Raw genomic sequence first — 21,192 nt, 5'->3', positions numbered from 1 at the left:
ACGAGCGTATACCTTTAGAACGTGAAGACTACATGTATTTCCGAAACACGACTTCTCATTAGCACACAATTTAGTATGTTCTGGCTATATTTACAACCCTTTGGACAGGTGCTCAACCTTCCTAAAGATTCTGGTTATATTATTTTAACAGAATTTTGGCAAAACCTTTCGGAATTTTGAGTCCCCAATGCGCTTCAACTTCGTACTTTATTTGACCTTTTTAACTTTTTTGATTCGAGCGTCACTGCTGAGTTTTTTGTAGACGAAACGCGCGTCTGGCGTTCAAAATTTAAATCCTACTACCTATGAAGAGTTTATTTACAATACGTTAACAGATAAATTGTGGGTGAAAAGTTCAATTCAGAAATTTATTTACATAATTGTTCTCGAAAATTAAGGTTGTTGCTCCTGTAAGTACAATTAACCTTATGCTAATGTGTTATTCACGCGCTTTTGATTTTAATTTCCCCAAACATTTTATGTTCTTGGTTCCGACGCTGTTTTGTGTCGAGTGCATGTATGTCCTACAAACACATGTCGTCCGTACTGCAATCAGTATCACACATTTTGGGAATGAGTTCTCGGAATAACAAAAGAGATGTATCTTACCATCACATTACACCATTTGAAAGGACGTATTACAGTTGGTTCGATAGAAAAGGGTTAGGATGCGGTCCTTCATTTCTGTATTCTGCCATTTTTATGCCTTTTTTCTCTATTCTTTATACTTTTTGCCCATTATTCTCTATTTTTTTTATATTTTAGCACCTCATTATTCTCTATTCTTTATTTTTTGGTCTATTTTTCTCTATTCTTTACATTTTTTGCCCATTATTCACTATTCTGTAAACCCCCATCCACACCCTCATAGAATATTTATAAAATTATTTGACAGACGACCCAAAAGTTGAATAACCGAAGTAAGTAAAATCTTTACGGACAAATGAAACATACAGCTATGAAAGTCGGCGTGACAGAGCCTTGTGGATTACTCCGTAGATTAATGCACATGTATTTCAAACTGGATACAAATTACACAAGAACACGTTTATGTAAATTATCAACATAATAAAAGAAAAGATGATAATAAAACACTAATTCGTGGTTAGATAATATAACTATTTTGACACTTTACAGTTAATTGTCACTTTCATATTTGTACGTACTTCTAAATAATGATTCCATATTTTAGACATGAATTAACAATAACAAATAGTATAATATTTTGATTTGTCGGAAGAGAGATTTTCCCACAAATTTAAATGTGGGTTTTCTATTCATGTTTCATAATTAGTTGTCGTATTAAACAAAGAATAACCACATATTATGCGTAATATAAATATATTGCAGATCAGCAGTTTTAACGCCACGTAGTAGTATGGAAAAAAATATGTTAAAAAGATAAATGAAATTAAATTCGATCATTAATAGAATCGTTTAATTTGACAAAAGAAATGCAATCACAAAATAAGATTTTTCGCGAAGTGTTTCAAGGACTGGATACACAAAAATGTACATGGGATAATTGCATGAATGAAGAATTTATTGGGTTTTTTTAATGTCCAGTGGCAAATTTTTCATTCTTTTTCGGGACAAGACAAATTCACAAGAATTCAATACACAAAATCTGCATAAAGGGTATATCGGGATGAAAGATGAGACATTTAGACTGTCAAGAGAAAAGAGGGTGCGGTGAATGGGGCATTTTTACAATCTTTCAACAGTTCGCCTATGGACTCTCAATGAACTGTTTGAACGGTTTATGTACACACAGAGAGCGTGGTACTGGTACTGTATATCTATTCATCCCACATGGTCAAACGGATGCCCTCTTTAGCATGAATTTTAGCAGTAGTTTTACTGCAGTAAATTGATCATATTGCACTATGCCTATTTTTAAGTAAGTCATAGGTATGCATCATATTATATAAATGATGAAAACTGTGACCATATCTAAATGTTCACATTTGTATAGGTAAGTCTAAGTCGAAGATTTCCTCAGAGGATAGGAGGGGTTCAAACCTCAAACCCTCTCTGTGTCCGGCAATATAATGTGCACCGGTCATTTTACAAGTAAGATTCAATAACACCTAGTCAATTTGTAAGGTGATTTGTGATATAAAAAGTTCTGATAGGCGAACGAATAAACACACAAAATCACTGTATACACGGCTTCATTTGGTGGCTGAGATTAAGACATAGGCAGTGATCTTCTTTAGAACACATGTTTTCTTCACTTTTAAATATTTTAAACCTAAAAATTGGAACGGATAGAATCATTCCCAAACTCACCAAATACTGTTATATTTTCCAACCCGTAGTATACTTGCTCTCAGACACAAAGCATTCATCTTTTGTGGATGGGCATGGTATTCTAATAAATTGTTTTATTATTAAGTTTTTGAAATATAATATTTTTTTTTCAGAAAGTGAAGATGGTTTGTTTCTATTGAAAATTAGGGAAAACAATAAATTTGACATTGAGTTTAAAAACAAATTGTGTTCCTCTATGTTATTTGTGTTTTAGTAGTAATATAGTAAAAAAAAATGTGTGACCCGAAAGGGAAAAATCATGCCCTCCAAAAAAAAAGATGAATGGGTGGTGCCTAAACGACAAATTAGCTATGAGCGTACGTTTTAATAATGCATATGCGTATACAATGTATGAAGTTCACTTGCCTTGACTAGTTACAGCTGTAACAATTTCTCAATCTTTAATCCACGTTCTGGTCAGCTAAAACCATCAGATCGTCAAGGATTCCGGAGCTTTCTTGGCCCCGAATAGGGCTAGCTCGGAACTACCATCTTGACGGCAATTCCACAGAAGGCCCTAGTACAAGTGGAAATGCTCAAGAGAAAACAAATGCTAATTACAAATTTGGAGAGAGGCTGCTTAGGGTTTTCATTTTCGAATGGACACTTAGATATTTTGTGTTATTATACAGGACATCTCCCCTCTAATATAATTGTATATTTTCTCTTTCTTTTTATTAGTACAGGAAGTTAGATTTTTTTTATAGTTAAACTTCAAAGATATCATTCATTTGTCAAACCCTTTATTTTACCTAATTTTGACAAGACATTTTAATTTATGCACAAATTTTGTGACATAATTAATTAGTTAAACACCAAAGTTCTATCTTGCTAATTACATAGGTGGTTCCGTCATTTGTCATGAAGATGTATTACTTTTAGCAATGTATCTAAAAATAACAAATCTACACTTTATTTGTTAACAAATATGAAATACATGTTGTTTTATTTTTCTTTTTGATCTCCGTTGCGTACTTTTCTAAACAGTATTTGCAGATAAAAGTGTCTGATAAGTGAAATACGACGCGACATTAACATAGTAGCTAAATACCCCCCTCCCCCCAAAAAAAAATAAAATAAAATGGGATCGAAAATAGAAAAGACATACCATTATGTAAGACAGATTTTATTTATTTTAAAGAGTTTGAGTGCATTTACAATATACCTGACGTAAACATTTACTACAAGTTTTTTTTGTAACAAAGAACCGTCTGTGAAGAATGACGTACGACACATTGCACGTCTTGTGTACCTTAAGCGACGCATCGACAACCAGTGCCCCATACGGATAAAGAGAACATGTTTTTTGCTGTAACTTTTAGATAAAATTATCTTGTTTATTCTTATATGATTTGCAGAATAAAGAATCCTTACTAATACTTGTTTCAAGCGCTTCCGGAAGTGAGACCGTTCACCGGACATCATGTCGACTACAAACCACACAAGCATTTATTGACGGTTGTTGCAAAAACAAAATTCTTAATGATTTAAATGGATTTTTTCCTTCATATCTTCATTGATTGTGAGTGAATTCGTCAATTTTACATAAAAAATCAACCATGCAGAGGAGTACCTGGGATCACTCCGGTTTCTGGTAGATTTCATGTTGGTCAGTCTTTAGTTTTCTATACAGTGTTTTGTATACTGATGTTTGTCTATTAGTCGTTTTTCACTTTTTGCCTTTGTTTTGACTGTTTCTGTTTGACTTATGAATTTTGATCGACTCTTTGGTATCTTCTGCCCTTTTATATACAAAGATACACTCTGGAAAAATGTGTATAATCCATTAATATAATTATGTGTTTTGAATCAGTGATTGCAAAACTAGTTTAACCTCTCCACTATCATATGTTCCAGTGTTGTTATTGTCTCTTTATTTTTTAAATATCTAAATAAACAAGTTGTATCCCTACTTATAGTTACTAACCTACCAAAAGCCATGAACTTTGTTATAGTTGTTGTTTCTTAATTTTTTTAACTACAAAAGATAGTTTAACACTTCTATGTGCCTATGCTTTAGACAAAGCCAAACATTTTGTCAGTTACTGTTGTTACAACTGTTATATGTTTACATTTTCATAGTTACCTCTCCATATGCATATATGTATGTACCTCACCCGTATGGAAGCCGATTACGGCCACATTGAAGATTTTAATGACGACATAATTTGTTTTCCAATGTGGCCCTAATCGGCTTCTGTACTTATATGTGTATATCTCATCCGAAGCAAGGAATATTGTCATTTTGATATTTTTATCTGTTATTTGTTTCAATTCTCATAACTAGTGTAACACCTCATTATGTGTACTTCACCAAGGCAAAAAACCTTGTCATTGTACTATTGTTGTTTTCTCTAAATTTTTGAAACTTTTTTTAACAATATTTCATTTGTATTTGCACGCCCATGATAAATCACACATAAATATGTGCTAAAAAAATACAACATAGTTCACAGTAAAATTATCAATATAGATTAGTACCTTTTATGATTATGTCGTTTGGTTGCTGTGTAAAATTATATTTATATGATGAACAAAGTCTAGGTACTGTACCTATATAGGACTATGTAATATACAATTACAAATCGTACTATAATGTAAAATACTAAGGTTTGTACATATATGATATTAAGTATGCTTGAATTTATTGCATGCATTTAATTTACCTAAATATTGTTTTTCATCTCTCTAGTATAAGGGTCAGGATAGGGGTCCTTCAATTCTGTATTATTTAATTCACTACAAACCAGTAAAAGTCTGAAATGGCCTATATCTGTACTCGACTGTACTGATTTTTACTCGACCAGTCTGAATTGGTCTGAATTTTACTCGACATTACTCGACCCCAGTCTTAACCATACTCGACCGTACTGATTTGTACTTTACCCTTATCTTTGCCAGTGAAAATAGTCTGAACTATTACTCAATTCTTGACCAATTTTTTCAGTCTAAACCGTACTCGACCAAAGGTCTGAACAATACTCGACCAGTCTGAACCATACTTGACCAAAAAACCTATATTTTTTTTTAATTTTAGCTGTTAAAATTAATTTCTTTTTTTCTGACATGACAACAGCCACAATAAAATAAAGATATATATAAAAACATATTTTTACATCCTTACATGATTCTCAGATTTATCAAATAGAGATAGTTAAATTAAATTATCTTATATAATAATTTAGTTATATTAATTTTAAAGTTTTAGAGTTTTGTTAAAAAAAAAATTTCTTCTATCTAAAAACCACACCTTTACTGAGGGTAATAAAACCTTATAAAGGTGCTTCTTGTTTAGCATGTGTTTTTTTTTTTTTTTAAACTTAATTTTCCTAAATTCCTAAAGAAAAACTATATAGGTTTCATGGTTACATACAATAGTTATATAATTATCTTTTTAATGAGGTAACAACAGCCAAAAAATCACTGAAATTGTTTAACCTTATATTAGAAATATATCTATTCTTATTATAATTTGGGATATATTATATATCAAAAAGGGATAAAAAAAATAAAGAAATAGATAAAATTTTTCTTCTGATTAGTGGTAAAGTATAAAGAAACACCTCCTGCTTGGGGCAAACTCATTAAAAAGATCACACCTGGTCAGAGAGTATTAATTGCTAATTAACATTCATTAAAAATTGTAACACCCTGTAAAACTTAAATCACAAGGCCTTTTGAATTCACTAGATAAGTAATACACGAGTTTAAGAAAAAAAGGGCTTTTTTTTACCTGTAAAACACACATGTACTAGGTAATTTAACCTTATTAAAGTGCTTCTTGTATGCCATGTCTTTAATTTTGACAAAAGTTATTTAAATTTAATTGAAATAAATTTTTTCTGCAACTTTGGAACACATTTCCTTTTTTAAATGGTTATCAAGGATTGCTATGGAAGTTCTATTATCATGATTATATTAAATTCTTGGTTTTACAAAACAAAGGTGATTTTTAAAATTTATTAAGTTGCTTTATATACTATTTTAAATATATTTTAATAAAAAAAAATGTTCACTGCATTATTAACTAAACTCAACTGACACCATAAATCTATACAAGGCTTAAGTAAATGGTGAAAATTGTCCAGTAACCATAAAATATATCTGAAACATTCAAAAAAAAATTTGAATAACATTGAAAATATAAGTAACAATTCAGTTTTGAGATTATTTGATCAGCTTGTTTTATTTTTATTTTAAAGGTGATATATATATATATGTAAGTGTTGATAAATATGGTTTTGAATTTATATTATGTTTATTGTGAAAGTTTGGTTTCAATGCCATAATGAATACATTTTAAATTTCAAATTGTTGTTCAAATTTCTAGCCAGGGGAAATAGCTGTTAAAAACAGTTCCTAAATTGATGAAATACAATAGATAGATACAAAAATTAGGTCTAGGTTGGTTAAGACTTAGTCTAGTATGGTTCAGACTAGGTCGAGTATGGTTCAGACTAGGGTTCAGACTAGGTCGAGCATGGTTCAGACTAGGTCGAGCATGGTTCAGACGAAAATGAAATGGTTAAGTACTGGTCGAGTAAAGGACGAGTACAAGTTCAGACTGTTAAGTATGGTTCAGACTACAGTCGAGTATTATCAAGTAAATTTCAGACCAATTCAGACTGGTCGAGTAAAAATCAGTACAGTCGAGTACAAATATAGGCCATTTCAGACTTTAACTGGTTTGTAGTGATTGTTTAAGCAATTCTTATTTATTATTCTTTATAATTTAGTCCATTTTCCCCTATTCTTTATATTTTAGCACCCCATTATTTTCTATTCTTTAGTATTTTTACCTATTTTTCTCTATTCTTTATTTTAGGGCCCATTTTTCTACAGTATTGGTCCATTACTCTCTATTCAATTAACCCCATCCAGACCCTCTAGTGTTAACAAGACGGATTAAAAGGTTGCGGACTGAACACAATTTCTAACAATTCAACCAATATTTATGTCGACAACGTTAAAAAAAAACTATACAAGGTAGACAACCATAACATATTGTTTGTTTTTGTTTTATAGCATTCTTCTTTGCGTGTCAAAAGTTGAACCACGGACTTTTTCTGATAATGGCATGATTTTATTCATTGAAACAACAATTATTATATTTCTCATACAGTTTTATTGGAGGAAAGTTTCTTTTACGATATTTTATGTTCTTTTGTTGCTAATATATATGTATGTTTGCATGCGTTTGCCTGTAACGTGTTCCACTTATTTTCCCACTTTCCTGTGTAACAGTATGTGTGTGGGCAAATGCTCACTAAATGTGCTTTATCGTTGACACCTCAAAACTGTACTCTATACTTATTGTACACGAAAAAATATCTGTTTTCGAATGTATATTCTTATTCATTTTACTAAATTTAAGTACATAATTGAACCAATGCATGCATGTGTACTAAACTAAGTCCTCTGTGAATGCTTTTTACATTTATCACAAATCCATAACGTATGATAGAGAAAACAAATATTTGTCGGTGATTGTTGATCGAAAACTTTGGCGGCTAATTAACTCCGAGTTTTGTTGCCGAAGTTTACCGATCACGACCTTGATAAACAATCAACAAAGAATCATAGTGCACGTGTTTATAAAAGTGAGAAAAAAAGTGATGTTTATTTGTAATTATTTACATTTTCACTGCGGTCCCATTTGTTAATTACACTTCGTCATAACAGGTGTTAAATTATTTGGTGTATTAGATTTTTTCTTTAAGAATCTGTAATACTATTTTTCTTCCAAGTGTATTTACTGTTTCTACCATCACGGTTTTCGCACGACACTTGCGCTGTGTGATTACCGAATTTCGAAGGAGGTGTCAGAGTAAAACACTGCATACGGAATAGTTGTCGATGAAATAGAGTACGGGAAGACAATAGTTCAATATCAGTACATTTCTATAAGATTTGGATAACATAAAGGATTTTCTTTTAAAAGAAAGTTATGTACACATGATTCACAGTATTCAAGTATATAATACATAGTCATCTTTTTTGTTGAATTTGAAGTATCAACTTTAAGTTCTTGATTATCTAGTATTTTTCATTATATAGATTTCATATTGGAGTCCCAAGAATAACGGGAGAAATATTTTAAATCTCTCAGGCATTTCAAAGGAAATGAAAACCCTCTCATTTTCATTTTCTGCTCATTCTAATTTTATGCGCAAAAGCATTTTTCATAGAAACCTCACTGAGGTCTTTTAGAACAAATCTAAATATTTTAAAATATATTCTTATTTCTTTGTGATTATTTTAATTGTATTGATTTAAAAAATAATAAGCTTAAATTATTCACAACATGTATTTTACATTCCTGATTAAACGTTATGAGCATGATTTATTCTAGCTACTGCATTTCGACCAAATGTTCTAAGGTACAGATTTGTTCTGTTTATATCTGTGTTGTGTGTGTGTATACTTTCGATGTTTAATTTCTTAGACGGACCCAAATTTCTCCTTATTGTCTCATATCTTCGTCGAAAGTTTCTTTCATATTCAGTATGTGTCTGCTCGTCATCGTGTGGATAATCACGAACCGGTTCCCAATCACTTATAATATCGAAGTCGTTTACCCTTGAATCATATGATATAGTTGATAAACTTATGGTTTCCTGGTAGTCAACTTCGTGATCAGCAGACTGCAAATTTCCTGTTTCCTTAAGGGCTTGTTTTGCCCACTCTTCTTCTGTTGCTTTTGAAAAAAGTCGTACACTTGATATTAGATGTAAAAAGATTCCCCACCTGTGGATAAGCATTCCAATAAACTGCAACAATATAACTAGGGCAAACAATACTAAGAATGTGACTGACAAAGGTTCGTATTCGTTTAATATGTAAAAACTCTTCAACTGATCCTCGTTGTTCTGAAGTATGAATATAGCCGTTGCAAACAGGAAATTCACTAACAAAAATCCAAATGCTACATTGTTTCTGAGAGATTTAAGTTCTTTTTGAATTTTCTTTTTTTTCTGTTTGTCTTCTACGATTGGGATAAGATACTTGTCAAGTATTTCATTCCAAAAATCAGTTTCCTCCTTCTTAATATTTTCTTTTCCCTTTAGTCCAAAGTATTCTTTTGACTGCCAAGCATCTGGATCTTTTCTTACTGCTGGACGTCTTCTTTCTGTACGAGGTACAAGTGTCGCTCCTATAGGTGGTAAAATACTTGATTTTGTTTTATTATCATCGCTTTTCTGATCGACTCTTGTTCCCAATAACTGCTTAATAAGCCCTGTTCTTTCTTTCACTAATGCCAAAACGCCTAAATTCTGCAAGCATTTGATTAGTATTGGAGGAGTTGCTGAATTAGTAGAATTTCCCGACTCCGTTTCAGCAATAATATCGTCTTCCGTTTTCTTTTCACGGGTACCCCATGACACAATATGAATATTGCATATGTAATACACGGTTAGGGTAATAAAAGTGGATGGAACCATGAGGTAATACAGCAAACCATGAACCAGACACATCAACTCCTTTGGATGAGCAAATCCTGCGAATACGAATATAAAGGGTATTTCTACGACAAAAATAAAATTTGGACTGTGCGACTTTTCTGTTGCGAGATTCACGAATAATCCTACAGTGACGATAACCATTACTAAGGTGTACACTGCCGACAGTAGCCTTGCAGCTACAATTTGCTTGTCATTGCTACATTTTATGCATATAATAGCATACAAAACCACTGGTGTTACAGCGACGACGTATGAATCAAACATTGTTATTTTCAGTACAGCATTGAAAGATCCGGTGATCAATAACGTAACCGTTCCTATACCAAGTAAACTTGAAGAAAGAATTATGAATTGGTATATAATGAACAACGTGCTGATATTATCATTCACTTTTGTTGTTACCCTCCACGATGAAAGCAAGTCAATAATATTTGCAAGTGTTGACGGTGCCCATCGTCGCCTCTGCACGAAAAACTCTTCAAAGGTTTGTGGCGCAAATGTGAAGGCATCTGCGCTAGCAGCGTAATCTATTTGCCAACCCTGCTGTAGCATTAATGTACATAACCATCTGTCTTCACCTGTAAAATAAAGGTTAACATATGAAACAAGAGGCTCTCAAGAGCCTGAATCGATCACCTGTCATTTTTTGCTTAAATCTTTCATCAATGATTATTTTTGCTTTTCAATATATATTAATGTGTGTCTTAAAAATGCTATTTAAATGTTCTTTGTATCTGTCATATTTTCTTCAAAAGCAAAAAATGCATTTTACTCCTATGTTCCATTTTAGCCATATTGGCTATGTTTCTTGACGTACAAAAAAATAAAAAACAAAATTTATACTAGATACTCCGAAACTCATTCAGCCCAAGTTTGGCTTAAATTGATTCAGCAGTTTCAAAGGAGAAGATTTTTTAAAGTAAGCAAACAAGATGAAGGGGTCAATTAACAATTTTGGTCATATAAACTTATTTGTAGATCTGACTTTGCTTTGCTGTTTACAGTTTATCTTTATCTATAATAATATTCAAGATAAATTAAATAATCGAAAACTGCAAAATTTCCTTAAATTTGTCAATAATTTGACAATCAATTCAGGTCAATAACCTAAAAATCAGATACCGGATTTGGATGATCATTTCAGGGCAGGTAGACCTTGACCAAATGAATACTTCTTGTCTGATTTGCTCTTAATGCTTTAGTTTTTGAGATATAAGTCAAAAACTGCATTTTACTCCTATGTTCTATTTTTAGCCATGGCGGCCATGTTTTCTGAGGAAACAGAAAATAAAACACAAAATTTATTCTAGATACCCTAAGAATCATTCAGCTTACGTTTGGTTGGAATTGGTTCAGTAGTTTCAGAGGAGAAGATTTTTTAAAGTTAGAAAACATGATAAACAAATTGTGTAAAATTGTCCTTAAAGGGCAATAACTCCTTAAGGGGTCAATTGACAATTTTGGTCATATACAACTTATTTGTAGATCTTACTTTGCTGAACATTTTTGCTATTTACAGTTTATCTTTATCTATAATAATATTCAAGACAATAATCAAAAACTGCAAAATTTCCTTAAAATTACCAATTTAGTTGCAGCAACCCAACAATGGGTTGTTAGATTCATCTGAAATTTTTAGGGCGGATAGAACTTGACCTAATGAACATTTCTACTCCTATCAGATTTGCTCTAAATGCTTTTTTTTTTAGATATATTCTATGTTCTATTTTAGCCATGGCGGCCATGTTTTTTGACGAAACAGAAAATAAAACACAAACTTTATTCAACTTACCCTAAGGACCATTCAGCTTAAGTTTGGTTGGAATTGGTTTAGTAGTTTCAGACGAGAAGATGTTTGAAATAGTTTTCACCGGACGGACGACGACGGACTCCAAGTGATGGCAAAAGCTCACATTTCCTTTGGAAAGGTGAGCTAAAAAGCAAATTAACTTGAAAAAAGAATGTCAACAAGGGCCCCGACTGCACATGTTTGTGTAATGCACAGAAACAATAAATTGATACTGATGCAAAAAAAAGCATTTACTGGTTAATGGGGAATCATTTTTCATAAATTTTGACACCAGGAATTAAATATCACGGATGTTTTCTTGGTAAATATAAAGTTTTGTCAAAATTCACGCATCTGTATTTTGGCAGCCATTTAAAAATGGTGGCCGACCAATATTTGTTTTCATTGGCATATACTTAAATATCAGTTTTGGTTGAAATCTTAGCAAAACATTTATATATCTTAAAATTTGTGTTTTTTTTAACGGAAAGTAAGTTAATACCACAAGTTTGACATCCGGGATCAATTCAAAATAGCATGTTATGACTACATATCGATTTTTGTTGAAATCCTACAAAAAGATGCTTGTTAAATACTAATTAACTGAGTTAACAGAATCTTCGCCCAGTTTACACCTCCTGCAAATTAACCTGAAAACTTGTAAAACATATTTTGTTGAAACATTAGAAAAAAAAAGTTTCACAAGATTTGTAAGAGTTTTTCACAAAAACTTAATTTTTAAGGTCATTTTTCCCTAAATTTCATATAAATCAATTGTTGACATCGGGAATAAATTTGGAATAACATGTTATACCTAAATATAAACTTTCGTAGGAATTCTAGCACAAACAGATGTTTCTCAAAATATGTGATTTTGTAAAAAAAATGTTTTAACAAAAAATTTGTTTAAGATTGAAAAAAATCGAAAGCAAACTTCCTTTTATGAGTATTATCACTATGTATAAAATTATGGAACTTAGTTGAGTGATCGTAGGACATTAAATTGCTGACGGATATACACAGAGACAGAGTTGTAATAATAGCGGTGCGCCAAGGGCCCCTTAAGGTAGTATGGGTATATTTCTCCATTTTGGATTGAAAAAAAGCAGAGCACAATAGGTCCAGATTTTCAATCAAGTCAGCAAAATTTGATGAGGAATGCAATTAACTAATGAGAGTTTTCATTTCAAAGAACAAATTTATAAGATTTTAACTTATAATTACTAAATATGTTTTCAAACGTAGATTATTTTTGCTTAATTTTCTATGTTTTTAAATTGGCGGAGGTAACTCTGAAATAGTACATTTTCTAAAGAAATATACATGAAATTTTGCTATTTTATGTTTTAGCGGGAAAAACGTACTGTGACCCTATATTTTTTTTTTTGATATTCTGAAAGCATTTTCTATAAGCTATCTTCTCGTATTTTATTTTACTATTCTATCATTAGTTTGGCTTCTATTCATATAATGATGTTTTCCCTGTATAATCCATACAAAATGTGTCATATTTTAACAACCTGAAGCTTGAGAAAATGCTCGATGACCTATCATTTTTCGTATATTTTTTTGAACATATCACAATATATATTACATTTTGGCAAAGTATGAACAAATTTTATCATTTTTAATTTTTACTCCAATACCACCTTAATTAAGGATGTATTGATATTTAATTTTGAACCACCTATCGTGCTGAAGCAAAAATATTTGTCAAGAAGATGACGGTCAATGCCACTGCTGGTTGACGTTTAGACCCCGAGGGTATCATCAGCCCAGTAGTCAGCACTTCGGTGTTGACATGAATATCAATTATATGGTCATTTTTATAAATTTCCTGTTTACAAAAGTATGAATTTTTCGAAATACTAAGGATTTTCTTATCCCAGGCATAGATTACCTTAGCCCTATTTGGCACAACTTTTTGGAATTTTGGGTCCTCAATGCTCTTCAACTTTGTACTTGTTTGGCTTAATAACTATTTTGATCTGAGCGTCACTGATGAGTCTTATGTGGACGAAACGCGCGTCTGGTGTATTAAATTATAAGCCTGGTACCTTTGATAACTATTATTTTGTTTTTGTCTGTCAGAAGGGAAATTTTGTACCTTGTTCATACTGGATGAAATGGCGTGCTTCCGAAGGAGGATTTGTATACATTCTCATCACATTATCGTCCATTAGAGCAGTAGCACGAAATAAACTAAAGGCTCCTGGACAACAAAGCACACACCCAAACACATGTTCTGAAGTTTTTTGTAGCCAATGTCCAACAGCATATTCAAACTGCTGATACCATACAATAGGCCCTACATTAAAGAGAAACGCAATGATTTAAAGAAAAACTTGAATCAATATAAATGTTTGTAATTTTACACTAACAACCAATAACTGATGTTCATGATATTCAAATTAGAATGCACATGCAGAATATGTTATTCTAAGTTATGTTTTCCAAAACATTAACCAAAACGTTGTGATTTTATTATTTTATTAACTCACAATTCTTAAGATTCGAAACGGCAAATTAGAGCAACTTAACAGCAGAACCTTCGGACATTACTTTCACATCTCGGATAAGGTCATTCTACCAGCAGTTCGACAACTTATCGATACAGACATCTTACACATATGCCTAGGAAGACAGATAACCTTTTAAAAGGGGGTATTTCAAGGTAAAAAATTATCACAGCATTTATATGTATCTGATCTTCTAGTGGTTTAATTATCTTTATATAGTGTATAAAACATTTATTCATTTTAATATGTTGGCACATTATTGACTAATCATTCGGCAGAATACAAATGCCCCCACCTTATAATGTACACAAAATTAGATAGATGTTCACCAAAAAATGACAGCGTAAAGCAGTCTTATAAAATACATGATATGATATATTATTCAGTAGAACACTGATGTAGACGATTAGCTTGAATTTCACTGATAGCAGATATTTTGTAGGTGTTTATAAAGCGTTCAAAATGTTTTATGTTCTACCGTTACACGGTATTCGTTACAAATGTAGACAACAGTGTAGGTTATTATCATAATAATTGTTTGGACTAGTATTGTGAAAATAATTGTATAAATTTCAAGATTATATATTCGTTACAAAAATACGTCACTGTTTGTGATGTCCTGTGCTGTCTGTCGTTAATGGAAGATGTTCGTTGTTATTCTGCGGTTTACATGTTGTATCGACTATTATATTATTTATTTGTGCGTTTCTCTGTGATGAGTGTTCTTGCGTGTGCTTGTGCTGTAACTCTGTCACGTAGTGTTGTCATTTTAGCGATATTTTTCAACATTGCCATATAAACGGGAGGTTTGGCTAGCCATAAAACCAGGTTCAACCCACCATTTTTTTTCTTAAAATGTCCTATACCAAGTCAGGAATATGGCAGTTGTTATCAAATAGTTCGTTTCTATGTATGTTGGCGTTTGTTTTTGTTGCACTTTTGTGTTTCTGTTGTTCCTTTATTTTCCTCTTATAGTTGATGTGTTTCCCTCGGTTTTAGTTTGTAACCCAGATTTGTTTTCTCTCAATCGATTTATGACGTTTGAACAGCGGTATACTACTGTTGCCTTTATTTACCGATGTCATAATCTCGTCAATCCATTAAGAAGATGCAAATCAAGGTAACAAACAAAAACTGAGGGAAGTACACGAACTCCAAACAGGAGTGAGAGTCGCGACATGGTAAGCGTCTCCTGATATGCATGCATAACCCGCCATTTGAATCCACACTTAGTCAATATGTAATAATCGGGAAAAGGGCACAAGTCGCTAGATATTAAGAAAAATCATCTTTTTCAATGAAGAGGTCTTGTCTGATATTAGATATGGACAACTTGAGCATGTAGCTTAACATTCATATATATGCTCATTGATCCTATTGATATCTTCGTTTAGTCGACAACAAAGATTCCAATCAATAATCTTCTTGGTTTTTTACACAAACATGCAAGATTATTACTCTCATTTTCTGTCAATTTTCGTTGCAAGTTAAAACGTTGTAGAGCAATAGTTAAATAAATCTTCCAGCGTTTATAAATAATTCAGACGCAAGAACTTCTAGTAAACAATTGGGATTAAAACTTTAGAGTTTTTTCAAAACAAAAAACAGAAAAAGAAAAAAAATGTAGCTTCCTTTTCCTCCTTAACAACCGAAAAATTCAGTATTGATTGCATACTTTAGAAATATATAAATTAAAGGTACACAAATATAATAGTAAATTAATAGATTAGTAAGCCTAGAAAAGGTATTACTATATCATGAAATAGGGTTTTAGATGAATAATTGGGTAAACATATTCATGTTCATTCTAGTAAAAGAAGCTATATATCTATAGAGTAAGCATTTGGTATGAAAAGACAACCGGTTGGGTTACTAACGTCTTTTTTTGAAAAGATAATATAATTCAAACGTTAGGTTTTTAGTTATTACTATTGTTGACATTTTTTATTAAAATAAAAATGTTATTAACTTGCAAATGTTTGACAACTTTCATCAAAATGAATTTGTATTATACTTGCAAATTCTTGAGAAAAAAACTAGGAAATTTAGGACTGTCTTTTAATTTTACTACAGTATTCAATGATTGTTTCCCTTATGAAAAAATCAAATATCTTTTCACATTTAAAAGAAAATTTGAAAAAAAACTAGAGGCTCTAGAGAGCTTGTGTCGCTTACCTAAGGCTTAGTACATCTTCAACAATGGACACTCTTCAACATTGACGACTAGAATATAATTCATGACTCAAATCTTTTCCTTTTCTGTTTAAATTTTTCTCTTTCTTCTGTAATTTTTGCCCAAAACACAAAAAAGTGTAGACGTTATTTAAGGGCAATAACTCATATAAAATGACAACGGTTAATTTCATCTATGCTGACCTATTTGCTGAACAAACTTGTCTTACTAATTATTTATGATTTTTTAAAGTTTCTATCTATCATATATTTCAGGGTTATAAGCAATATAGGAAACAAATTGGTCAAATACCTCATTTAAGGGCAATAACTCTTATGATGTAAATAGACGGTAGTTAGATCTCACTCAACATTTTGAAAACTTTTGCTTATGTCATATGATATCTATGTATAGCGTTTTTCAAGACAATAGTTAAACATTGCATTTTACCCTAAGTTCTATTCGTAGACATTTCGGCAATGTTGGTTGATACGTGGGGTTATGAGCCATTTTTTTTAAAACTAGATACCCAAACGATGATTGTGGCAAAGTCTGATTAAATTTTGCTTAGCGATGGGAAGAGCTCACACTGTTCCTTTTAGTCAGGTGAGCTAAAATGCTTTATTTTTTGTATCTTTAATTGTAAATACACTTTAGCAAGAGCGGATCCCAATTTTTCAAAGAGAGAAGAAAAAAGGACACATGGTGAATTTTCGTTGTTTAAAAAAGAAGGGCTGTAAAATATGACATATGTTGTCAAACAAATTTGCAATTATCTAAATAAGGTCCTTTTGCACACAACCATTATTCGCATGTTAATCTGCGTCAATGTTGAGTAACACTTCAGATTAATCTTTCTTCAAAATATTATTCAATTGTTTGTTGACGGACTGTAATCATGCAAACGAATAATTCAAATGACAAAAGGATCACTCCGCATTATGATGCGTGAAGGTAAATACAGATTATCCGTTTACTAAGCCATGAAAATTGCAATACGAGGCCTTAAGACCATCCAACCATTTTCAAAATAATTGAAGACGTTATTGGTCGAAATCTATTTTTGCAGATATACAAAAAATATAATATACGGAAAATGAAATTCCGCAATCAAAAAGAAGATTTCTTTTTCAAAAAGGTATTTATTCCCTTAAATTACTTATTAATTCCCCAAAATTAAATGCATAAAGGATGTTAAGGTGCTCACACCGAAGCAACTATAACATTTGATGTTGTTTAGAAAAAGTACAAATTACAAAAGTAATACAAATAACAGTGTTTAAATCTTAAAAACAATAATAAGTCCTTTCAATAACATGATGGATAAATAAAGGCAACAGTAGTATACCGCTGTTCGAAACTCATAAATCGATAGAGAGGAAGCCCCAAAACCGAATCCATTCCATAAATATAACAAATATTTCGAACAATAATAAACCAATATTTTCTTGCCTGTGCGAATTAATTTTTAGATGATTTATCATATAAAAAGAGCCTGTAATAATATTCATCGGAAGTTGATAGAATAACTTAATATCTGCTAACCTGATCCAACAGGACGTATTCGGCCACATACAGCGCCAACTTTGCGATTCTTTTTCATTTTGTCTATCAGTTTCTGTACTGCTTCAGGTTTGAAATCTACATCTCCATCCAAAGCCAAAATGAAGCTGTTATGAGCCTAGAACAATTAACGATTTTTAATGTAAATAAATATATATCAGATAAACGCAAAGCAGTTTCTAGAAGATAAACATTTTTTCTAATTTTTCTAAATTTTAGTTTTATAGCAAACATGTTTTTTTCATATACATACACACACTGTATTTTGTTCCATATATTCTTTCTTCGTACTAGTTGAATTTATTTGGCAGTGATTTTTTTTCATCTATAGAATGAATAAAAAGTCATAGACAAATATTAACAGAATTAAAAATAAAATCAACCAGGGATCGATCGAGCGATCGTGAGAGAGAGATGAACAGAGAGGTAATGACTAGATAGCAACATCTTAAGTGTCGATTGACCGTTTTTACTATAAATCAAATTTACCTTGTCAACATTATATTTGGGCAATTGGTTCAGTATCGATGCTATTCGTCTGTAGTGACATCTTTTAATTGTCTCCTTCGCAAAAAATGAATCTTCCAAATTGACACCCATCATCTTATATCCCAATAAGTAGTACATGTACATGATCTAGATTTACAATAAAGTATCATAGTATATATTCAGATGGCTTAGGAGTACGTTACTTTACCAATGTATAATATTTGGGATATCTTTCCATTGCATTCAATGATTCTGAATTCAAAACCTTAATGGGCCTGTTTATTTCTCTTGAAATAAACTTTCCTTTAAACAAAAAATGTAATTCACACGCTATATGTCTCAAAATGAAATCCTACTCTAATATACTATCAATCAGTACAATGTAAGCTTGTATTTCAATTTCATTTAACAGCAGCTGAACGTTGAGGTCGCCATTACGCGGAATGATCGTTTCCTGAAATCTAAGATAATGAAATCGTAAGTGGGGAATATAGTCATCACATAATATTTCCCAGAACAACCATATCTATCATTTACGGAAGTTGCTTCATTCAAAAACTGTTTTGACTACCTCCATAATTCTATTTCTAGTGTGTCAATATGGTTTACTAAAAAATTGAGTTTCTCAATTGTTTATTCAGTATGTCGACTATTGTTTTTCCGTTCGGATTTTCCTTCACCCAACACCACTTTATGTCCTTCGACTTACTTGTTTTTAGTATTTTTTTATTTCAATTAATAAAAAACAGATAAAACAATTGATTGACTTTACTTGCGACCATCGCTTTTTGTGTCTGATTTTGTCTTTATCTTTTAAATGAATCGTCATTTCTGTTCCACCTGGCATCGTCCAATTCAATCGTCCCCCATATGGTGTAGTCGTCTTTGTTGGCTTACTATCCCATGTCAGATGGCCCCTAGCGACAGATCTGTGATTGATAAATAAAATTACATGATATCAATTCGATTGAATACGGAATAACATTAAATTCAAAGCCCCCCAAAAAGATAAAATTATAATTAAAAGGTCCGTTTACAATCTACGACTAAAAACAAAAGTCGTCTCCCTGTGTCAGGATCTCAGTCAAACTATCATTGAGTTTATCAAACATTACATAACTGCTATCAACGTAGTTATCATTTTGGTTGAAAAAAAAGAAAGAAAAACTGATTATCATATGCCATCATTGCTGGAGACCTCTTTTGTATAAGGTTGTAGATTTGAGAAAAATAATCTTTCTTAAAAACTTAGAAATAAAAACTAAAAACATAAAGCTTACGTTGATGCCTCTTCCATGCATTCTACCAGCTGTTTTACCCATTCGTTTGGCAATCTTTGTCCGGATATCTTATCAGTTTCAAAAGCGTCATCAAAAATTATATGAACTGAAAAATATTCAAATGCTATATTGAAGGCTACATTGTAATTACTTGTAAAAAACGAACGTTTTGATTTATTGAAAATAAAAACACATCTACATGAGGAACTTGAACATAAAGGAAATGGCATGGTATTTAATCTGTTCACAAAACACTAGACGTATTATAAAAAACGACACACTTACTTTCGTGTTCAAAGTAATCTACATCTACTTTAAAAACTTTTTCTGCTATCTTATATTTACTCCGGTGAAAATCCAACCTGGAAAAAAATAAAGAAAGTTTTAAGCTAAAAAGTGATAAGACCGTCTGTTGTTTGAATAAATAACAATGCTTAAAATTGATTACATTTGTAATTAATGAATGTATGAATAAAACTGCTATGAAACAGACAAATACGATGAGTCGAATTCTTAATGTACTAGCTCACAAAATTATAACTTGCCGGTTAAAGACATGATTATACCACCGACCGATTAAGTTGTATTTGTGTAATTCAATTTTTGTAAAGTTTGTGTTGTTTATTCAACTATCAAGATACCAAGATGGTTCAACCAACTTCCGGTTTCCATGATTTGACAATCCAATAGCACATACTCTTGAAACATCAATTTGTGAAGCAACAGCATCGACAACGGTCTTGTCTTTCGTTTTTTTGTTTAAACAATTCTCTATTTAACACGTTCATATTCGGTTGTGAATTAGACATTTTGTATTGTTCTACGGCTAGATAAGGTATTTACATATCCGCTATTGTTTGATGTCGCATCACAAAATCGATGGATTTTCACAAGAGTAGCATGATGGGTTTCACAAACGAAGAGGAAAAGCTTGTCCTTTCGGAACACATGTCTTAACCTATAGTTTTTGGTTGAGTGCGTGTTGTTCAATCTTTTATAAACTTTTCATGAATTTCTGAAAAGTATTTTGTGCGTCTTTTTCATTGGATATTGTGCTGCCTGTCTTTCTTCGAAGTATGGTTTATATTGTAACTTGTAAACTTCTTCTTGTTCTGTAAAATATTCAATTATAAAAAAACTATTCGATCAACAAACCTGAATAATGATTTGAGGAGTTGTAACATTTCCTGTCTTGTTTCATGCCACATTGTTCCACATATGTAAACATACGGCTTGGCCTTTTTCCTTTTCTTTCGCTCTTCGATTTCCTTCGCTAATGGATTCTCTTCGTCTCCATTTCCTCTGTCAGTCTTTGTTTCGTCTTTCCTTTTCATCAGCAATCCAAGAGATGAGAAGAAATTATCTCTAGTTGGTAATACGAATAATCTAGAAAGAAAAATTAAAGGTGATTAAAAGAGCTTCAAATGTTCGATCTATATCTAACTGATCATTCGATTACGGATATACAATGCCTTCTACTACTATGTATAGGCAAAAGATAATGTTAATGTCTGGGTTATAATTCCTCGTTCTACTGAAAAAAGCACATAGTTGAAGGCAATACGATGAACAAATCATTTATATATGTGACTCATCATTTGGT

The 21,192-nt window shown here is 31.7% G+C and overlaps 1 protein-coding gene across 1 annotated transcript; it reads right to left on the bottom strand.

Annotated features, from left to right (window-relative positions):
• Positions 1-299: 299 nt before the first annotated feature.
• LOC127733543 (chitin synthase chs-2-like) lies at positions 300-20,941 on the bottom strand. Its single transcript, XM_052242890.1, has 9 exons — positions 20,745-20,941; positions 19,875-19,951; positions 19,590-19,695; positions 19,082-19,238; positions 18,310-18,456; positions 17,803-17,938; positions 13,673-13,873; positions 9,226-10,354; positions 300-303 (listed from the first exon to the last, which is right to left on the bottom strand). The coding sequence occupies exons 1-9, from the start codon at positions 20,921-20,923 to the stop codon at positions 300-302; spliced, it is 2,136 nt and encodes a 711-aa protein (XP_052098850.1). The 5' UTR covers positions 20,924-20,941.
• Between the last annotated feature and the right edge of the window lie 251 nt (positions 20,942-21,192).

This window comes from Mytilus californianus, unplaced genomic scaffold, assembly GCF_021869535.1.
Source record: "Mytilus californianus isolate M0D057914Y unplaced genomic scaffold, xbMytCali1.0.p SCAF_3, whole genome shotgun sequence".
Classification (NCBI taxonomy): Eukaryota; Metazoa; Mollusca; class Bivalvia; order Mytilida; family Mytilidae; genus Mytilus; species Mytilus californianus.
Note: the sequence above shows the minus strand (reverse complement) of the source record. Positions and strands in the feature narration are given on the sequence as shown.

Excerpts from the sequence above, each read along its gene's own strand:
- LOC127733543 (XM_052242890.1), bottom strand. The coding sequence starts at position 20,923 with ATGAAAAGGAAAGACGAAACAAAGACTGACAGAGGAAATGGAGACGAA. Across the intron at positions 19,696-19,874 it reads AGATTACTTTGAACACGAAA|TTCATATAATTTTTGATGAC; the intron begins GTAAGTGTGTCG and ends AATATTTTTCAG. Across the intron at positions 18,457-19,081 it reads ACAAAAAGCGATGGTCGCAA|ATCATGTACATGTACTACTT; the intron begins GTAAAGTCAATC and ends TTGTAAATCTAG.